At 58.4% G+C, this 16,198-nt stretch overlaps 1 protein-coding gene across 5 annotated transcripts; it reads left to right on the top strand.

Moving 5' to 3' along the window:
- Positions 1 to 280: 280 nt before the first annotated feature.
- NR1H3 (nuclear receptor subfamily 1 group H member 3) lies at positions 281 to 15,692 on the top strand. 5 transcript variants are annotated; one of them, XM_029061251.2, is made up of 11 exons: positions 281 to 308; positions 8,174 to 8,284; positions 8,920 to 8,997; positions 9,765 to 9,989; positions 10,349 to 10,615; positions 11,007 to 11,215; positions 11,342 to 11,521; positions 11,723 to 11,822; positions 13,876 to 13,989; positions 14,520 to 14,614; positions 14,787 to 15,692. In XM_029061251.2, the coding sequence occupies exons 3-11, from the start codon at positions 8,955 to 8,957 to the stop codon at positions 14,931 to 14,933; spliced, it is 1,380 nt and encodes a 459-aa protein (XP_028917084.1). In that variant the 5' UTR covers positions 281 to 308; positions 8,174 to 8,284; positions 8,920 to 8,954; the 3' UTR covers positions 14,934 to 15,692. The 5 variants fall into 5 exon arrangements, with proteins under 5 accessions (XP_028917084.1, XP_028917083.1, XP_028917082.1 ...); XM_029061250.2 differs by lacking the exon at positions 281 to 308 and adding an exon at positions 5,894 to 6,027; XM_029061249.2 differs by lacking the exon at positions 281 to 308 and adding an exon at positions 7,730 to 7,837.
- Positions 15,693 to 16,198: the final 506 nt, after the last annotated feature.

Raw genomic sequence — 16,198 nt, 5'->3', positions numbered from 1 at the left:
TGGCCCCTTCGCGCCTTTTTTCAAACCCCGCCGCCTGCCAAGGCCGCACCGTGTGGTCGACGCTCCCTCCCTCCCTCCGGGCCTTAAGCGCTCGGGGTGGGGGGGGGGAAGAGGCCGGGCTGGGCAGGCCGAGGTCGTGGGTTCGAATCCCAACTCGGCCACTTGTCAGCTGGGGGCCAGGGGGCCAGTCACTTCTCTCCACCCCAGTGACCTCATCTGCAACATGGGGATGAAGACTGGGAGCCTCACGTGGGACAACCTGATGATCCTGTATCTCCTCCAATGCTTAGAACAGTGCTCCGCACATAGTAAGCGCTTAACAAATGCCAACATTATTGGGATGAAAACGATAATCGAGGAGCGGAGCGGGAGGGGTGGGCAGTAGAAAGAGAGAAGGGAGGAGAGGTAGGAGGGGGCAAGGGGGCCTTGTAGCCTAGAGTGAGAAGCTTTTGTTTCGTGCCAAGGTTGATAGGCAACCACTGGAGGTTTTTGAGGAGGAGAGTGACGTGCCCGGAGCGTTTCTGCTGGAAAATGATCCGGGCAGCGCAACGAAGAATAGACTGGAGTGGGGAGAATCGGGAGATACCATCATTATTATTACTATTCTAACGGCGGTATTTATTAAGCGCTTCCTCTGTGCCGAGCACTGTTCTAAGCGCTGGGTACGAAGCACCGGGGTAGAGGAGAAGCAACGCGGCCTAGTGGGAAGAGCACGGGTTCGGAAGCCAGAGGGAGGCTCAGTGTTGAAAATTAAAAAGAGAAATTGATCCAAAAGGGTCTATTTCCATTCAGTAGCAGTCAGGAGATGGGTTCACTGAAAACCTGTGAGGAACAGGCCTCCCCGACAAGAAGTGGCAAAGCAGCGAGGCTTAATGGAAAGAGCCCGGGCTTGGGGCGTCAGAGGTCGTGGGTTCGAATCCCGGCTCCACCACTTGTCGGCTGTGTGACTTTGGGCAAGTCACTTCACTTCACGGTGCCTCAGTTACCTCATCTGTCAAATGGGGATTAAGATTGTGAACCCCATCTGGGACAACCTGATGATGATGGTGGTGTTTTTTAAATGCTTACTCTGTGCCAAGCACTGTATTAAACGCTGGGGTAGATACAAGGTGATCAGGTCGTCCCACGTGGGGCCCACAGTCTTAATCCCCCTTTTCCAGATGAGGTAACTGAGGTGCAGAGAAATGACTTACCCAAGGTCACACAGCAAACAAGTGGCAGATTAGAACCCACAACCTCTGACGCCCAAGCCCGGGCTCTTTCCATTAAACCACATTGCTTCTCACCACATCCTGATAACCTTGTAACTACCCCAGTGCTTAGAACGGTGTTTGGCACAAAGTAAGCGCTTCACAGATACCATCATTCAGTTTGGACACATCCATATCCCTCGTGGGGCTCCCAGTCTTAATTCCCGTTTTAAAGAGGAGGTAACGGAGGCACGGGACTTATCCAAGGTCACGTAGCAGATACGTGGCAGAGCTGGGATTAGAACCCGAGTCCTTCTGACTCCCAGGCCCGTAATCTATCCATTAGGCCACGCCGCTTCCTTCGCTCTTCGCTAGCCCAGCGCTACAAGTTCATCGGGTCGGGCACAGTCCGACACATGAGGCTCGCAATCTAAATCGGAGAATTTAATCCTTATTTTATAGATGAGGAGGAACAGAGAAGTTAAGTGACTTCCCCAAGGTCACCCAACGAGCAATTGGCAGAGCCGGGATTAGAAACCAAGTCTTCTGACTCCCGGGCCCTGGTCTTTCTACTAGGTCACTGTGTTTCTCTGTACCTCCCCGCTTCTGACCCAACTCTATTTTCTTATTACTTTTTACTTTCTCCACTGTACTTTCCCAAACGCCTAGTACAGTGCTGTGCACAGGGTAAGCGCTCAATAAATACCACTGACCGACTGAGTGATAAAGTTTAACAGTTCTCACCCTGCCGACCCTGGACGTATCGTTGGCTGTCCTAGCGATTCCGTGTTTACTATTCCGTTATAGTAAGGCGATTCCAATATTTGTTTGCGCTCTCCGCCAGTCTGTCCTCTACTAGATTGCAAGCTCTTCCTTTGTCTTCTCCTTTTCTTGGACTCCTATGTAGTTATCTCTTTTTCTCAGAACGGTCAAGTGACTTACCCGAGGTCACACAGCATTTCCCCAGGAGGGGAGGGCGGGTTCGAGGTTGCAAGTTGGAGCCGGAGGCTAGATCGCAGAATTCCCTTACGTGCGACTAGCGATCTCTTCCCAAGGAGCTCCAAGTCCTTCCCGTGGATTGTCTCAGTTGTGCACGGACAGAGTCTGGGAATGGGAATCAGGAGACTTGGGTTCTAATCCCAGCTCTGCCCCTGACCTGCTGCGTGACCTTGGGCAAGTCGCTTAACCTCTCTGTTTCTCAGTTTCCTCAGCTGTAAAATGGGGATAAAGACTGTGAACCCGATATGGTGCAGAGACTGTCTGATCTGACTGACGTAACCCAGAGCTTAGCACGGTGCTGGACACCCAGTAGACCCCGTCAGGCGGAGAGAGGATAGCAACGGAACAATTGTCCTACTTTTCCAGATAGAAAATCGAAGCACAGAGAGTATTAGTGACGGGCCCAAGCCCACACAGAAAATCAGTGACAGATTCCGAAATGGTTTCCACGCCTCCCGCTAGCCGAAGAAGACACCGTTGGCAGAGGGGAGACTGGCGTAAACTGGCTTCCCATTTCCCTCTCGTCCTCTCCCATCTCCTGAATCAAGGATAGGACTCAAAGCCATGGACCCTAGAGACCGAGCTTAGGCCCGTGCTCCTTTTTGGCTCCCTCTTGCTCGCCGCCTCAGTTTCCCCCTTCTCATGGAAAGAGGGCTCTTGCGTTCCTCGGTGTCAGAGAGGTAGCGTCGGTGACGAGAGACGAGAAGCAGCGTGGCCTGGTGGATAGCGTACGGGCCTGGGAATCAGAGGATCTGGGTTCTAATCCCTCCTCGGCCGCTCGCCGGCCGTTTGACCTCGGCCAAGTCGCCCGGGCGATAGTTTCCTCACTTGAAAAATGGGGATCCGATACCTGCTCTCCCTCCTATTGAGGCCGTGAGTTAGGGACCGCGTCCAACCCGAAGATCTTGTACCTTCCCCAGTGCTTAATAAAGAGCTTGGCCCAGAGTGAGCGCTCGACAGAAACCACCATCATCAGCGACGAACAGTCCGGTCTCAGTAGGACAAAGGAATCTCTTCTTCGTGGGCCGGGGGACGCCGTCTTGGGGAGCGAGCCGGTCTGGGGCTGATCGTGATTGGTTCCCCAACCCGGGAGCTGGCGGGGCCTGACCCCGAGAGGTGGAGTGGGCGAGCCGGGACCTGCGGTCCCAGCTGCTGCCCACCTCGTCGCCCGGCCCGGCCGCGGCGTGCGGGAGAGGAGTCGCGGCTCGGGCCTCCCGGCTGCTCTCCCGCTCGGCCCGAGAGCCTTCCCGGCCCTCCGGGGTTCTCCCTCTCCTAAAGCCTGGCCAGCTCTGGTAACTCTTCCTCCTCCCCTGGCGCCCCTGGGCTGCCGGTGCCCTTGTTCTGGGGAGGGAGAGCCCGTCCTCCTCCCCTGGTGCAACCGGGCCGGGCTCGGAATGCGGGGAGTTCGCAATCCCGGGCTTGGCGGGGGCGGCAGGGGCCACGTGGGAGGTGTCGGAGCTCGAGGAGGGACGTGCTGGGGCCGGGGCCGGGGGACGCTGTGCGGAAGGGGAGTTTGCTCGGGGGGGAGGAGAGAAGAGGTTGGGAGAATTAGACCGTGAGCCCCGTGAGGGACGGGGACCGTGTCCAAACCTAGTTCACTTCTATCTACCCCAACGCTTTGAACAGTGTAGTAAGCCCGTAACGGATGCCACTGAAGAAAAAAAAACGGGGGCCCACAGGACTCCTGTGTCAGAACACGGCCGGCTGTTGGGGGTAATAATAATAATAATAATAACGTTGGTATTTGTTAAGCGTTTACTATGTGCAGAGCACCGTTCTAAGCGCTGGGGTAGATACAGGGTAATCAGGTTGTCCCACGTGAGGCTCACAGTTAATCCCCATTTGACAGATGAGATAACTGAGGCACAGAGAAGTGAAGTGACTCGCCCACAGTCACACAGCTGCCAAGTGGCAGAGCCGGGATTCGAACCCATGACCTCCGACTCCCAAGCCCGGGGTCTCGCCACTGAGCCACGCGTAGGGGCTTCCCCACCACAAGCTGGGCCACTGTGCTGTCCTGACACTAGATTAATCAGTAATAACAATAATTTCTGTGGTATTTGTTAGGTGCTTACTTCGCACCAAGAACTGTACTAATCAACTGGGATAGTTACAAGACAGTCAGACCGCACATGGGGCTCACAGTCCAAGTAGGAGGGAGATCGGGTACTGAATCCCCATTTTGCAGATGAGGGAACTGAGGCCCAGAGAAGTGACTTGCCTAAGTTCACAGGGCCGGTAAGTGGCAGAGTCAGGATTAGAACCCAGGTCCTTTGACTCCCAGGCCAGTGCTCTTTCCGTTAGACCATACTGTTCCTCAATCAGTGGTATTTTCTGAGCGCCTACTGTGTGCAGAGCACTCTACTGAGCACTTAGGAGAGTACATTACAACCGAGTCGGTAGAGGGGTTCCCTGCCCGCAAGGAGCTTTCGGTCTGGAGGGAGATGAGGGATGAAAGCAATGTGTCTCCCCCGATCAGACCGTAAGCCCGTCAGTGGGCGGGGACTGTCTCTATCTGTTGCCGATTTGTACAGTCCAAGCGCTTAGTACAGTGCTCTGCGCATAGTAAGCGCTCAATAAATACGATTGAATGGGTGAATGAATGGCTTAGGGCAGGGGGTGATCATGGATGAGGGAGCCAGAGCCGAGCTGTCGGGAAGAACGCTCGGAGCCACGGAAGGACGGCTCTAGGAGCACAGGGGCCAAGAGGGAGAAGCAGCGTAGCCTAGTGGGTAGAGCGCAGGCCTGGGAGGCCGAGGACCCGGGTTCCAAACCCGGCTCCCCCACGCGTCTGCTGCGTGACCTGGGTCAAGGCGCCTCGTTTCTGTGAGTCTCGGATCCCTCAACTGATTAAGACCGTGAGCCCCGCGAGGGACCCGGACTCTGCCCGACCTGATTAGCCTGGATCTCCCCAGCGCTTAGTACAGTGCCCGGCACAGAGGGAGAGGTTAACAAGCACCATTAAAAAAAAGAGAGGCCGCCCCGGGGTCTGGGGCCCAGCGGTTGCTGTCCCGTGGAGCTCGGAGAGGTTTCCTTTTACTCACGGGCTTGAGAAGATACTAGAAGGGGAAAGAGAGTGAGAGTGAGACGAGGGAAGTTGTGTGGGTGAGTCAGGGGGGCCCGAGACCAGAAGGAGCCTCGGAAGCGGAGTGTGTGGATCTCGTGACTGTCTTGAGGGAGGTTGGGGGTGAGACGGAGAGCTGGGGGGACTCAGGGTGAGGGGACTGAAGGGACCGTCCGCATTATCAAATGCGAAAACTCATCTCCCAGCAGATTTTGCAACATCAACGCCCTTCCTCTCTCCTATTTCTCCTTCTCTTCCTGCATTGTTCCTCCTGGCTCCTTCATCCCTCCCCCATCTCTCTTTCTCCCCTCCTCGGTTCTTCTCTCGTCCTTTCCTCCTCCTCAGGTCCTCTGTTTCCATTTCTCCCCTTCCCATCCTGTTCCTTCTCTGGCCCTCTCCTCCCCCAGTCGCCCCATCACGTCCTCCCTCCTCTGCCTTCTCCCCCGCTACCGTTCCTGCCTTCCCGTCCCCTCCCGTTTTCAGTGGGACCCATGGGAACTTGAGTTCACGGCCAAAACGGGAAGAAGGCCAAGCAGAGCCGGCGACGAGGAGGGTGGGGGGGCGAGAGGGGAGCGTAGGGGTGAACGACCGACAGTAACCTTGGCTCCCGGCTCCTCTCCTCCCACAGCCGGACCGAGGCGTCCGGCCGGCCGCCGAGTCCCTCCGCTTCCAGCCCTGGCTCCCCTCCCTCCTCGTTCCCCGCTCCGGTCCCTCGCTCCCCGCTCCACCGGGCCCGATAGGCAGCGGGCGGGAGACTCTGAGCTACTCGGAGAGGTGAGCTGGGGGGGGGGGGGTCCTTGCCACACGGGGACTGAAAGTGGGGTTGGGGTTCTGAAGTTGCGGAGAGAGGAGCTGAGCTCCCCGAGAGGCCGACAAGCCCCCGGCGTGGGGAGCTGGAGAGTGGAAACCAGGTCCTTGAGGGCAGGGGGTCCGGGAGACCGCTGCCCAGCTCGGGAAGGGCGATCCCGCGGAGAGGGAAGTCTCTGGGCAGACGGTTCAGTGTTTCTGCTCCGGTTTCTCCCCGTTAGACTCATCCCGGTCGGAAGGGGCCGCAGACCCGCGGGATCCTGGGCAGATTCGGCCCCTGCAAAGGGCTTGGCGGGCTGGGACTTGACCTCTCGGATAAGAGGCAGCCTATGTCGTCAATCTGAGGGTCAGCCAATCATTCATTCGATGGAATCGATTGCGCCTCTGACTTGGTGCAGAACACAGGTCAGAGGGCTCGGGGGAGTAGCACGCAGCCGGTAGACACAATCCCCGTCCTCGGAGGAGCTTGCCACCTGCCCGGGAACATTTAGAAATTCAGGGAGAAGGGAGTCGGCCTAGCTGGAGCCTCTGTGTCTATCCACAGGTCTGCTCCCCGCTCATCTTCTCCGGGACTTCCCAGGGAGTGGGCACAGGATGAGGCAGCAATTCGACCACTTCTCTCTCCCTCCTGCTCTCCCGTAGGACCCCCGGTCCCAGACGCTGCTGCAGAGACCCTCCCCTTCTCGCTGCACCCCCATCCACTACTCTGAGAGTTCCTTCGAGAGCCCCTGCCTCAGGTTCCGACATCCCAAACCTCCTTCCATTCATTCATTCGTATTTATTGAGCGCTTCCCGTGTACAGTGTTCAAGTGTTTGGAAAGTACAATTCATCAATAAAGAGAGATAATCCCTTGCAATCTAGAAGTTAATAATGGCATTTGTTAAGCGCTTACTATGTGCCAAGCACTGTTCTCAGCGCCGGGGTAGAGACAAGGTAATCAGATTGTCCCACGAGGGCCTCACGGTCTTCATCCTCACTTTCCAAATAACAATAATAATAATGATGATGACGGCATTTGTTAAGCGCTTACTTTGCGCCGAGCACTGTTCTGAGCGCTGGGGGGGATACAAGGTAATCAGGTTGTCCCACTTGGGGCTCACAGTCTTAATCCCCATTTTACAGATGAGGTAATTGAGGCCCTGAGAAGTGAAGTGACTTGCCCAAGTGGCGGAGCTGGGATTAGAACCCATGACCTCTGACTCCCAAGCCCGTGATCTTTCCACCGAGTCACGCGGGTGAGGAAACTGAGGCACGGAGAAGCCAAGTGTCTTGCCTAACCTCATTCACCTGCTTCTTCCTGACCCCCGGTCTCTCAGTCTGGACAATGAGGGGGGCGCGGAGGAGGGAGGGCTCGGTCAAAGGAGAGCGGGGGGAGACTGGGCCTTCGTCCTTCGGGCCCTTGGGTGTGAGCTTTTTCTCAGCGCAACCCCTGCGCCCCGACGGTAGCGGCGGAGTCCTAGACTGAGCGACTCTCGGGGGTGAGGAGTGTGGCGGAGACCATTCAGATCGTAGCTTCGGCGGAGGGCTCCGGGGAGGACCGGTGGAGGTAGGGCTAGGAGGCCGGGGAGCCGCCCGGGCCCGAAAGAGCAGGGAGCGAGAAAGAGGCTGGGAAAGAGGGTGGCTGCGTGTTGCAATCCCTGGCCTGCATAAAGACCTTTGCTCAGCGAGGTGCCTGTGGAGTGGCGTCTCCGGGGGAGGAGAGGGCAGAGCCAGCTTCGAAAGGGGCAGTGAGGAGAGGCGGGCAGAGCCCGAGGAGGGCCCTCAGAAGCTTCTGTGGTGAGGAGAGTGGGGCGGGGGGCTGCTCTGGGGTGGGAGGAGGTGGGGAGCCACTCGGGCCGTGGGGGAAGAGGAACCGTCTCGGTGGGAGGGAAGAGGAAGGGGGGGGAGAAGGGGAGGTGGCGCCACTGGGGAGCCGGGTCCCCGAGGAGGAGCCATCCCGGGGAGACACCGCCCCGGGGGTGGGCTGGGGGGAGGCGGGGGCCGGCGGAGGCCGAAGCCCTGGGCAGGCTGAGCGGAGGTCCCCGGTGGGAGCAGGGGGGCGTTGTCCAAGTCCCCACCCCCGGCATTCACTTCCCTGGTCAGCTCCAGCTCCGTCCCCACTGTCCTTCCCAGCTCTGCCATCAGGGGCTTCCTCTTGGGGACCAGGGGCCCTGCCGGCCGGACCCCCACTCTCGGCGAGGGCCTCCAGAGACTTGCCAGCGAGGACACCGGCCTTCCGATCGGGTGGGTGTCGGCCTGGGGGCCGGAGGACCCCGCTGCACGGTGTCCTCGGGTTGTCTGAGTGTGGTGGGCCTTGGAGGGGGGGGCGGGTGGGCACCGGGGGGGAGGGGGGCACAGGAGAGAGGGTGGAGTGAAGAGGACTGTCGGTAGAGGGGAGTCCGGGGGTGTGCAGGCACCCGGTTCTAGACAGGCGACCCGAGGGGGCAAGATCTCCGTCCAGCTTGTGGATGAGGAGCGGGAGGCCTGTCGTGGGAAGAGGGAAAGCTGTCGGCTTCTGGCACTGAGAAAAAGTTCAGAGTCCCGTTTGGGGCTGGGGCAAGTTAGGACAGGTGGGGGTTGGGAGGCAGCTCCCTCCTGAGAGGTGCTGGAGTGGCCTGCTGCTGCTCTGTTCTGTGTGTGTGTGTGTGTGTGTGTGTGTCGGGGGCGGGGGGGGGGGGGTCCCCCAGCCCCCAACGGCAGTTCATCTCTATCTCTTTCCAAGCCCCCAAAAGTCTGCAGAGTAGCTGCCGGACCGGAGGGCAGGACGGAGGAAAGCAGGGACCTCGGAGAGGGCAGCTTCTGAAAGAGATGGGGACCCTGCCTAGCCTGGGACGGGGCGGGACGGATTCTCCGGGGAGCCTAACGTGTCCTCCCGGCAGGGCGACCATCTCGGGAATGACCGGGGCCCCAGGAGATGTCGGCCTGGCTGGCGGCCTCCACTCCCGACGCCACTGCCGGTGAGTGACCTCTGAGCGGCTCGGGCCCTGCCCCTTGATCTCCTTCCCCTGATCCTTTCCCTCTTTCCAGAAATGAGCCCTGCCCAACCCTCATGCTGAAACCAGCCTCTGGTCTCCTGCCCGAGCCCTTCTCCTCCTCCTCCTCCTCCTCCTCTCCGCCTCCTCCACCTAGAAACAGGTGGAGAGTAGGGTTCTGGGGATGTGGTTCTCCTCTCGCCCCGGGTCTTCCCGCATCCCTGGCATCTGCCTTGATCTCCCCACCCAGCTCTAGGAGTCCCCGCGGGGAGGGGGAAGCGTTAACTTGTTCATTCCAAGCGCTTAGTACAGTGCTCTGCACATAGTAAGCGCTCAACTGAATTGAATCGAAAGTTAACAGGCCGATGCTTACCCGGAGCCAATTCCCAAGATTCAGTAATAATACCGGTAATGAGAAGAAGAACTGTGGTATTTGTTAAGTGTTTACTGTCTACCAAGGGCCGTTCTAAGCACTGAGGTAGTTCACAAGCAGATCAGATAGAGTTCAAGAGGAAGACTTCTAAAATGAGGTCATGCCAATCCCTGGGAAAAAGGTCAAAAGCTGATCTCGCCTCGGAATGGGGGTGCGTGTGTGTGGAGCGAGGCACCGAGCTGGGGTCTGAGCTGTGCTGGCGGGTCAGGATTCCCACATTCCTGACCTTTGCTCCCTAAAGCCGGAGTTGGGAACCGTACCGGTAGGCATCTCTGTGGGCGGTGGGGCTGAGCTGGCTCGGCCGGTCCCCGGGCCCCAGTCCCGGTCCTCTTCTCTCCACCCTCAGGCTGCGCTGGGGACTGGCTGCTGGGGCCCAAATGGCCGTGGAAGGCTGAGGCCCAGGACGCCCGCTGCCTGGCTCGCGAAACCCTCGGGGAGGGCCCCGGCTCTTCCCTCCCTGACCCGGGCGGCTCGGCCGCGGGGCCGGAGGGGGAGGAATCCGTCTCCCTGTTCCAGGTCTCGGAAGCTCCTCCGGAGCTCCCAGGTGAGGGCTCTTGGGAGTGGGAGGCTATCTGGGCGGACAGGAATGTGTCTGTCGTTGTACCGTACTCTCCCAAGTGCACAGTACAGTGATTTGCAGAAAGTAGGCTCTCAATAAATACCATTCGATGAATGAACGAATGAACGGAGAGAGAAGTCCGGGGCTTCCTCCGTAGGGAAGTGCCGGGTTCCCAAGGGGGGAGTGAGCAGTGAGCGGAGGCCAACGGGGAGCTGGGGACGAGGGGGAGCGGGAAGTGCTGGCCCCCTGAGGGAGGGAGTGGGGCGGCCCTCCGGCTCCAGGGCGGAGGGCGGCCCAGCGCCCCCTCCCCTCCTCTGCGCTCACGCCCACCTCGTGCCCCGCAGAGCTGCGGCCGCCCAAGCGCAAGAAGGGCCCGGCCCCCAAGATGCTGGGCAACGAGCTGTGCAGCGTGTGTGGGGACAAGGCTTCCGGCTTCCACTACAACGTGCTGAGCTGCGAGGGCTGCAAGGGCTTCTTCCGCCGCAGTGTCATCAAAGGTGCCCGCTACACGTGCCACAGCGGCGGGCACTGCCCCATGGACACCTACATGCGCCGCAAATGCCAGGAGTGTCGTCTGCGCAAGTGTCGCCAGGCGGGCATGAGAGAGCAGTGTGAGTGCCCGGGCCCACGGGGAGCCAGGCCCCTGGGTCGAGGGGTGACGGGGGCGGGAGGAAGGCAGGAAGGGAGAGGGCCGGGTCCGACACGGAGGGGGCCGCCTGGAAGGGAGGCGGGCAGAGGGTGGGGTCGGGCCTGGGGGAGGAGGCCGGAGGGACGCCCGCTGCTTGGGGAGGAGGTCTAGCGCTTGGTGGGAGGTTAGCGGGAGCCCGGCGTCCGTTCCTGAGTTCCGATAGAGCTCCTGCTCGTCTTCGTCCTGAGCCTCCGTCCCAAACCTCCTCATCAAACTTCCCGCCACTTCCCCTTCCCCAACTCGCCCCCCGCCCCGAGCCTGGCTTCTTCTCCCGACCCCACCTCTCCAAGCCTCACCCCCGGCCGTGCTCCCAGGCGTGCTGTCTGAGGAGCAGATCCGCCTGAAGAAACTGAAGCGGCAAGAGGAGGAGCAGGCCCAGGCGGCGCCGCCGCCCCCACAGGCCTCCTTGCCCGGCCCGGCCCTGCCTCAGCTCAGCCCCGAGCAGCTGGGAATGATTGAGAAGCTGGTGGCCGCTCAGCAGCTGTGTAACCGGCGCTCCTTCTCCGACCAGCTCCGCGTCACGGTACCCAGGCGGGGAGAGGGCGGGCCACGGGGGCCCGGGGCTCGGTGCCGGACCGGTTGGGGAACCACGGCCAGCTCGCTGGCCCGTTTCAAGGCGACTCTTTCCTCTCCCCGGACTTGCGAGCAGCCCTGGCCCATGGCCCCAGACCCCCAGAGCCGGGAGGCGAGGCAGCAGCGTTTTGCCCACTTCACGGAACTGGCGATCGTCTCCGTGCAGGAGATTGTGGACTTTGCTAAACAGCTGCCTGGCTTCCTGCAGCTCAGTCGGGAGGACCAGATTGCGCTGCTCAAGACCTCGGCCATCGAGGTGCGGGATAAGCGGAGAGGTGGAGAGGGGCCAGGGCGCCGCCTGGGATGGGGATTCCCGGGGGAGGGGTCCCGACCGAAGGTTAGAGCCGATTCGGGGTGGGATGGATTTCCCTTCGGGGGCTCCGGAGGCAGAGGCGGGGGGGCCCCGGGAGGTCGGGGGAGGCGAGGACGAGCCGGACGTCGGGGGCTGTCGTGGCAGGTGATGCTCCTGGAGACATCTCGGAGGTACAATCCCGGCAGCGAGAGCATCACCTTTCTCAAGGATTTCAGTTACAACCGGGATGACTTTGCCAAAGCAGGTCAGGTCCCTGGGTTCAGCAGGTCGGGTACCGGAGGGGACGCTCAAGCAGTTGTATTTATTGAGGGCTTACTGTGTTCAGAGCACTGTAAAACCAAGCAGAGTACAATATCACGGCGTTGATAGACACGGTCCCTGCCCACGACCAGCTAGAGGATAGGAGAGCACTCGGTACAGTGCTCTGCACACCGTAAGTGCTCAGTCTAGACGAGTGAAAGAATGAATGAGACAACCCCTGAAGTGCAACCAGGCTCGACAGAGTTCCGGGAGGAAGGGCGTAATCCATCTAGGGGTTCCAAAGGTAGAGAAGGCCCCATTTCTTGTCTGGGGACAAGAGATCAAAGCGGAGTTGGGCTGGGGTCCTGGGGCCCTCCCAGGCGTTTGGTTCCAGGCTCGAACCAGGACCTAGACTTTCTTCCTCCAGGTCGGTCCCCGAGAGACTCAACTGGGCTCACACTCCGAGACTCTGGGGCCCACGGCTGCACTCAGAGAGACTCCTGACCTCCCCGGGCCTTTCTGTTTACCATTCTGGCTTTTGCTTTTCCCGAGACTGTTCCCCTTCACAGCCTTTTAGGGTTCAGAATTCGTCTCCCCCTTTTCTCCGATGCTGTCTTCCAACTGGCCCTCCTCCAAAACCCAGTTAGCATCCTGTAAACAGGGGGCTGCTTCCGCTTATGGAAGAAACAGGCCATCTTTTGCTTCGGTGATTCCCCCAACCACCAGCAAAGCATGGGATCTGTGGGAGAGCCCGATAGATAGAACGAGCTGGAGGATGATTGCCGTTCCAGGCTTCTGGAGGAGGGAAGGTTGAGATCTCACTGGCCAATCGAGGATGGGACTAGGGAGACTGAGGCTCAACTGGTTACTGGGGAATTTTGCTCCCCAGATCAGTCTCTCTAGGTGACTGCTTGGACCTCCACTTGTCAGCTGTGTGACTGTGGGCAAGTCACCTAACTTCTCTGCGCCTCAGTTACCTTATCTGTAAAATGGGGATTAAGACCGTGAGCCCCACGTGGGACAACCTGATTCCCCTGTGTCTACCCCAGCGCTTAGAACAGTGCTCTGCACATAGTAAGCGCTTAACAAATACCAACATTATTATTATTACCTCAGTTTCTTATCTGTAAAATGGGGACAGGGATACTGACCAACTTCCTGAGGTCACTGTCATTAGGCAGTGTAGCTCGTGAGCAATGGAAGTGTTCGCAAAGCTGAAATCGGGTGAATCGAGACTGCTCTTCTCTTCCTTCCCTTTAATTCTCCTCCCGGGGCCCCGGGAGCACCCAGTGAGATCTCTTTTTACAGGGGCTGGGCTTGTTTAACTTAGTTCTTATAGGACCCAGAACGGCTCCTTGAGCGTGTAGGAGCTCAGTAAGTAAGTTCTACTTGATGGTGACTATTCCAGCTCAGATAGGGGCCTACCTGCCCATTCTTCCCAGTTGCCTGCCTTCAGGCAGATCTCCTTTCAAGTTGAAGATCTAACTCAATGGGCATAGTTCAGGGTGTATTTTGAACTTCCAAAAAGTGGCTCGTGGCCCCAGGTTGAGGCCTACTGTTTCCAAGGCAGAACTAGGACTCCCCTGCCAGCGAATGGCTCCAGGCTAACCAGCCCTGTTGCCACTGACATATGGAGCTGACGAACCTAAGGGCAAAGGTACAGGAAGTGATATATCAACAAATAGCGAGTGAGAGAAATTGACAGATGATTCCTAAAAGCCAGCTTGGTTGCGAAATGGGAGGGGAGGGGCCGCGCCTAGGCCGGGGTTCCGGGGGGAGAGGTCTCCAGATGCTTATGATTCCAGTTGACCCCGTGATCCACCTCAGGCTCACGTCACTGCAGAAAGACCCACTGAAGGGGTTGGATCCCTGAGGCATCTCCAAAAGCCGCAAAGGGGAGAAAGACCGGGAAAATCATCGGCTAGCATAATAGAGACTACTGCCAGAGCCCAGGGAATTCTTGGTTTCTCCTCGATGAGGTAGCCTGAGCATCATTTAGGAGGGGTGGGGGGATCTGGCTCACCCCCCACCCCTTGTTCTGTCCCCTTCTTTTCCAGGCCTGCAAGTGGAGTTCATTAACCCAATCTTCGAGTTCTCCCGGAGCATGAATGAACTACACCTCAATGATGCTGAGTTTGCTCTGCTCATTGCCATCAGCATCTTTTCTGCAGGTGCTCGAGGCCAGATGAAGAAGAAGAGTTAGGAGGGTGTGGGGGGGGGGGGGCGGGCTGTCTGAATGAGAAGCTGGAGAAGGTCAGGAGGGTTTATGTAATCCAACAGGGCATCAGGAAAGAGGTGCGGCTTAGAGGGGAGTAACTGTAAAGGGTGGAGATTTTTCCTGTAGGTCTGTTTCAAGATAAGGCTAGTTCAGTGGGCTGTCCATACTTACTGGATGGGCTTGGGACCCCTCAACTCTGATGTTTCTTTTAGAGAAGCAGCGTGACTGAGTGGAGAAAGCCCAGGCCTTGGAGTCAGAAGCACCTGGGTTCTAATCCCGGCTCCGCCACTTGCCAGGGGCAGGTCACTTTACTTCTCTGTGCCTCCGTTCCCTCATCTGTAAAATGGAGATTAAGACCGTGAGCCCTGCTTGGGACAGGAACTGTGTCCAATCTGATTAGTTGGTACCTACCCCGATGCTTAGAAGAGTGCCCGGCAGGCAGCGAGCGCTCAACAAATACCACGGTTATTATTATGATTTCAGATCGTCCCAATGTCCAGGACCAGCCCCAGGTAGAACAGTTGCAGCACACATATGTGGAAGCCCTTCATGCTTACGTCTCTATCCACCACCCCCAGGTGAGTGTCTCCTCGGGGTGGCTCATCCTCTCGGCCACCCCGGCCCCGACCCGTCCTCTATACCGGTCCTTCCCCGGCCAAGTGGGCGATAGCTCTACCCATCACTTCCCCTTTTCCCCTGGCACCCACGCACCCCCTGGGGACACGGCTCAAGGTTGAACCCTTCCCTCAGGACCCGCTGATGTTCCCCCGGATGCTGATGAAGCTGGTCAGCTTGCGGACCCTGAGCAGCGTCCACTCGGAGCAGGTGTTCGCCCTCCGCCTGCAGGACAAGAAGCTGCCTCCCCTGCTGTCTGAGATCTGGGACGTGCACGACTGAACAGCCGATGGTGCCGTTCGCCCCTTCCTCCTCCTCCCGCCCACTACCTCCTGCTCCCTGGGGCGTGGGACTAGCGGGGGGCCGCTGACCGGGGGCGAGGGAATGTTCTAGATTAGGACTGCGGTCCGCAAAGGGGAGGGCGGATCGTCCTGTGAGGGAAACGTCCTAATGGGGAATTGAAATAGCAGCAGCTCTGTTGAGGTTCCCGATCGGCCCTAGCGCAATCATTCTGCACGGGGCTTGGTTTCTCGGGGTCTGGCCTAGCTGTGGTCAGCTAGCGGGCTGAGCCCTCCCACTTCCCCTTCCTGCCCTCCCCACCGAGCCTGCAGCTCCCTGCACCAACCCTGCACTTCAAGAACGTCTGCTTTGGCACCGGCTGATTCAGTGACAACCACCCTGGCCAAGGCCCTAGTGTCATAGCGGGAACGCTAAGCGTCCTGACGCCTCCAGGACAGGAAGCCAAAACCGAATATAACCTTGAGACGAATAACTCTCATTTCTTCTATGGCGTGGAAGAAAAGATGACTGGCCGTCTCCCTTTGGAGTTGGGGATAAAGGAGGGAGATGGAGGAGAAGTTTCTCCAGAGATACAGGAGGAAGACAAATCTAAATTGCCTGGGCAGTAGAATCCTGCAGGGGCTGAAATTCAGGGATCCGGCCCAAGAACAAGCCTGGCACCCAGCCAGCTGGGAGGGAGGGCGTGGGTGGTTGCCCTTGTACACTGCTGGCATCGTCAATCAATCGACGGAATTTACTGAGCTTTTGTGCGGAACGCTGTACTGAGTGCTTGGGAAAGTACGATACAGTATTCATTCGTTCATTCGATCGGATTTATTGAGCGCTTACTATGTGCAGAGCACTGTACTGAGTGCTTGGAAAGTCAATGCAAGTGCCACCATCTCTAAGCCTGCCAGGAGCGGCAGTTCATCGCTTCGAACCCACTGGGGGCTCGAAATGGGGTCAGGGGAGGGAAAGGAGGCGACGGTGCCCCGAACCACTTCATCTCGGTCTGAGGCCAGTCTGCTTTCTGCATCCGGCGCATAAAACAGTGCCCAGCGCTTAGAACAGTGCCCAGTGCTTAGAATAGTGCCCAGAGCTTAGAAGAGTGCCGAGCGCTTACAACAGTACTCGGCACATAGGAAGCGCTTAACAAATGCCATCATCATCATCATTATTATTATTATTATTATTATCTCTTGGAAGCTCCACTTTTAAGTCCACCCTCTAACCCTGTCTCTCTTGTCCGAGAAAGCGCACTGACACTT

Source organism: Ornithorhynchus anatinus, chromosome 3, assembly GCF_004115215.2.
Source record: "Ornithorhynchus anatinus isolate Pmale09 chromosome 3, mOrnAna1.pri.v4, whole genome shotgun sequence".
Classification (NCBI taxonomy): Eukaryota; Metazoa; Chordata; class Mammalia; order Monotremata; family Ornithorhynchidae; genus Ornithorhynchus; species Ornithorhynchus anatinus.
This window is presented reverse-complemented; position numbering and strand designations above follow the sequence as displayed.